The sequence below is a fragment of the Penaeus vannamei genome, chromosome 18, assembly GCF_042767895.1.
Source record: "Penaeus vannamei isolate JL-2024 chromosome 18, ASM4276789v1, whole genome shotgun sequence".
NCBI lineage: Eukaryota > Metazoa > Arthropoda > Malacostraca > Decapoda > Penaeidae > Penaeus > Penaeus vannamei.
The window spans coordinates 30007164-30012163 of NC_091566.1; the positions used below are offsets into that span (position 1 = coordinate 30007164).

Below are 5000 nucleotides of genomic sequence, written 5' to 3' on the forward strand. Positions count from 1 at the left end.
TGACGCAATCAATCTAAATAATTCACTGAAGACTGAAACATTTTCTATTTTCCTCCCTCCCTCCCTCGTTCGACCCCAGCGTTTTTTTTTTTTCTTTTTATCCAAACTGCTTGGTCAAAATGCATACCGCAGCCATCGTCATATTACGCTGACTTGGGGTGGCATTCCAGAGGAAATGTCGGCGAGGTAACAAGACATTTCCGCGGTTGTGGCTATTCACAACCTGCTGCTACTTGCTCCCGCTGCCCTGTCTTCCCAATCACGCCCTGCCAACCCCTTGCCCCCCTGGCGCTACTGTCCTCGCGTCGACAGCCTCGTCCTTGCCTGTCTATCCTCGAGTACCAGCGAATTCCGGCCCCGCTTCGACTAACCTTGATGCTTCCTACTCGAATCCCTCATACTTCCTTCTAAAATCCCTCATACTTCCTACTTACAAATCCCTCATACGACGCAAGCTCCCATAATAAGATATCCTTCACTACCCATCCCCCGCCCATACAAACCAACGACGCCCCTTGCCACCCACGGCGACGCTCGGAAATTCCTCGCAACGGAGCGTCCAAGCTGTCACATTCCGCAGCGGAATCGATCATTCGCTCCGTCCACGCCGCAGCCGCAGCCACCGCAGGGCTCGTCGGCGGTCGGATATTAGCGGAGGGGAGGGGAGGGGAGGGGAGGGGAAGAGCGGGGAGGGGAGGGGAAGAGCGGGATGGGGAGGGGAGGGAGGGGAGGAGCGGAGTCGCATTCTAGCCTGACAATAAAATCGATTCACCTTGGCAGTATTGGCTGACCATTTGGCCCCAGGTGGCTGGCGGTGCACGGACGTGATGCGCTTATGCCAGCTTCGGCCTTTTTGGAAGGGGGCGTGAGAGGAGAGAGAGAGAGAGAGAGAGAGAGAGAGAGAGAGAGAGAGAGAGAGAGAGAGAGAGAGAGAGAGAGAGAGAGAGAGAGAGAGAGAGAGAGAGAGAGAGAGAAGAAAGAGAGAGAGAGAGAGAGAGAGAGAGAGAGAGAGAGAGAGAGAGAGAGAGAGAGAGAGAGAGAGAGAGAGAGAGAGAGAGAGAAACATTAAAGAGAAAGAGAAAGAGAGATAGAAAAAAGAAAAAGAAAGAGAAAGAGAGACAAACAAACAGACCAACAGGAGAACGCCCGCCCCAGGAGAGCCTTACCGATGACGGGCGACAGAGCGGCGTAGTTCTGCACGAGGTCCTGCAGCTTCTTGTTGTAGACGGCGATGCACTTCTCGGCCTCCTGCAGCTGGGTCTTCGAGCGCTCCAGTTCCTTCGTCAGCAGGGCGACCTCCTCGCGGGCTTGCCTCTCCAGCAGGATCGCCCCGCTCACATCCTGCGAATGAAGGGCACCCTCGCGTTAATGGACACAGGCAAAGCAGAGAGAGAGAGATCACACACACACAAACACACAAACCTCTTTAACAAAACACCCCCATCCCAACCCCTCCCTCAAACCACAAAACACCACAAACAGGAAAGGAAAGAGAGACAGAGATGGAAAGAGAGAGAGAGAGAAGGAAATAGGGAGTAGGGAGAGAAGGAGAGAGAGAGAGAGAGAGAGAGAGAGAGAGAGAGAGAGAGAGAGAGAGAGAGAGAGAGAGAGAGAGAGAGAGAGAGAGAGAGAGAGAGAGAGAGAGAGAGAGAGAGAGAGAGAGAGATGCGTGATGCCAATTATCCTGTAGGGGGCAGTCGGGATCAGGGTGAACACGCGATCTGAAAGAAGAGATGGATAAGAAAAAAAAAAAAAAAAAAAAAAGAGCGACCACACACATTGAGGAGCTCTGCCACGTCCATCATCTTGCAGCAACAACAGCGCTCTTCCGTGTTGCAATCTGCGATAGCCTCGATTAACTATACTGCAATAATGATTATTTTAGAAAAAACGAAAGAAAAAAGAAAATACATACACAATCATATACATAAACACGTATATTACATACATATGTGTATATATATCTAATATTTGTTTTATTGATAAATTTCCCTATATATATTTACTTAACCTAACCTAACCTAACCTCACCTAACCCAACCTAACCAACCCAACCTAAACCTTACCTAACCTAACCCAACCTAACCCAACCAAACCTAACCTAACCCAACCCAACCTAACCGAATCGAAATTTATTGATAAATTTACCTATATATATTTACTTAACCTAACCTAACCTAACTCAACCTAACCTAAACTAACCTAAACCTAACCCAACCCAACCGAACCTAAACCTAACCTAAACCCAACCTAACCTAATCTAACCCAATCTAACCTAACCTAACCCAACCCAACCTAACCTAACCCAACCTAACCTAACCCAACCCAACCTAACCCAACTTAACCTAACCTAACCCAACTTAACCTAACTCAACCTAACCCAACTTAACCTAACCTAACCCAACTTAACCTAATCTAACCCAGCCTAACCCAACCCAACCCAATCTAACCCAACCCAACTAACCTAACCCAACCTATCCCAACCCAACCTAACCCAACCCAACTAACCTAACCTAACCTAACCTAACCTTACCCAACCTAACCCAACCCAACCTAACCCAACCCAACCTATCCCAACCCAACCTATCCCAATCCAACCTAACCTAACCTAACCTAACCTAACCTAACCTAACCTAACCCAACCTAACCCAACCCAACCTATCCCAACCCAACCTAACCCAACCCAACCGACCTAACCCAACCTAACCTAACCCAACCCAACCTAACCCAACTAACCTAACCTAACCTAACCTAGCCCAACCTAACCCAACCCAACCTAACCCAACCTATCCCAACCCAACCTAACCCAACCCAACCCAATCCAACCCAACCCAACCAACCTAACCTAACCCAACCTTACCCAACCTAACCCAAACCAACCTAACCTAACCTAACCTAACCTAACCTAACCTAACCTAACCTAACCTAACCTAACCTAACCTAACCTAACCTAACCTAACCTAACCTAACCTAACCTAACCTAACCAACCAACCAAACCAAACCAACCCAACCCAACCCAACCCAACCCAACCCAACCTAACCTAACCTAACCTAACCTAACCTAACCTAACCTAACCCAACCCAACCCAACCCAACCCAACCCAACCCAACCCAACCCAACCCAACCCAACCCAACCCAACCCAACTAACCTAACCTAACCTAACCAACAACGACTACCGCTGTTACAATAATATGAACGATTATAATGAAATTAACGATGAAGATGCTGGCAAAGATAACTGCAATAAGGAGACCAATATTACAATATTACACCAACATCAATAACAAATTTAATGGTAATAGAGAAAATAATAATGTTAATAATGGTAATAATAACAACAATAATAATATAATAATAATATAACAATATGGAATCAACAAGAAACGAGGCACACGCAACGAGGCGTGGAGCAGGTGACGCTTGTGAGGAGGAGGAGGAGGAGGAGGAGGAGGAGGAGGAGGAGGAGGAGGAGGAGGAGGAGGAGGAGGAGGAGGGGGGGGGGTGGGGGTGGGGGAGTAGTAGTAGGAGGAGGAAGGAGGAAAGGAGGATTAGGATTAGGAAGAGGAGGACTAGAATGGAAGGAAGAGGGGGAGGAAGAAGAATGGAAGGAGAAAATGGAAGAAGGGAGGAGGAGGGAGAAGATGAGGAGAGAAGGAGGAGGAGAAGGTTACCTGGAAAAGTCAAGGGCGTGTGAAGTGGAGTGGAGGGGAGAGGAAATGAGTGAGATGAGATGAGAGTAGAAGAGAAAATAACACAGGGTAGAAAGAGCACCGGAGAGAATAGAAAAGGAGGGGAGGGGAGAGGAAGGAGGGAGGGGAGGGGAGGAAGGAAGGAAGGGAAGGGAAGGGAAGGGAAGGGAAGGGAAGGGAAGGGAAGGGAAGGAAGGAAGGGAAGGGAAGGGGAGGGGAGGGAAAGGAGATGAGTTGAAATGAAATGAGATGAAGAGAAAAGAAAGCAGGATAGGGGAGGAGAGTAACGGAAAGGAAAGGAAATGAGAAGAGGAAGGCATGGGAGAGGAGAGATGAGAAGAGAAGAATAGATGAAAGAGAGAAAGAATAGGGGAGAGAAGAAAGGAAAAAGGAAGAGTGGGAAAGGGAGGATTAAGGAAGGAGGGAGGGTGTGGGAGAAGTGAAAGAAAGAATGTGGGGAGATAGGGAGAAAAAGAAAAGGAGAAGGAGAAGACATACATATTGATAAGGATATCTTCAAGATCTTCCACGAGGTTCTGTTTCCCTCTTCATTTCCATACAGTTTGCATAATCCGATTCTTCCCGCAACGAGACACATAAAACAATAAGGATTTATTTCGTTTGTATATATACATATACATATGCATAAGAATATAATAATGCAAATTAACAAATAAACAAACACACACACACACATCTACATACACACAAACAAGCACACACACACACACACACACACACACACACACACACACACACACACACACACACACACACACACACATGTATGTATGCTTTATTACTGCCGTAATAAGTCTTGGAACCCTCCTGTTCCTTCATCCGCCAGACTACTTTGTCAACTGCCTAAGGATCTGCAAACCAACCTGGGTCCTGTGAAAGACAAACCATCTTCTCCGTTACTTAAACAGGAAATAACTCAACGAATGTGAGATAACCTGAGCCACAAAAAAACTATTCACGGCAAAACAACAACAAAAAGGGCTTAAAATCACATAATTTCTCAATCATACAGAACATTCAGTAACAACAATAACAATGATCATACCGAAATAATAACGAAAACAAAAGTTGCTAAAGATACCAAAAGAAAATTAAATTCAAACCACAGGAGACGAATTATTTAATCTGATACCTAATCTGTACCCAAATCTAATCAAGTAAATCCCTCCAGCTTCGGTGGAAGTGATAATCATAATAATGTAAAAAAAACAATGGTAATAATAATAATAATAATAATAATAATAATAATAATAATAATAATAATAATAATAATAATAATAATAATAA

The 5000-nt window shown here is 45.6% G+C and overlaps 1 protein-coding gene across 1 annotated transcript in view; it reads right to left on the reverse strand.

Moving 5' to 3' along the window:
- Positions 1–5000, reverse strand: part of LOC113816353 (uncharacterized abhydrolase domain-containing protein DDB_G0269086) — a 137956-nt gene that overhangs the window by 6366 nt on the left and 126590 nt on the right. Inside the window, exon 2 of the mRNA XM_070133120.1 lies at positions 1167–1341. Coding sequence (XP_069989221.1) covers positions 1167–1341 — 175 coding nt within the window. The remainder of the gene's footprint in view (positions 1–1166; positions 1342–5000) is intronic.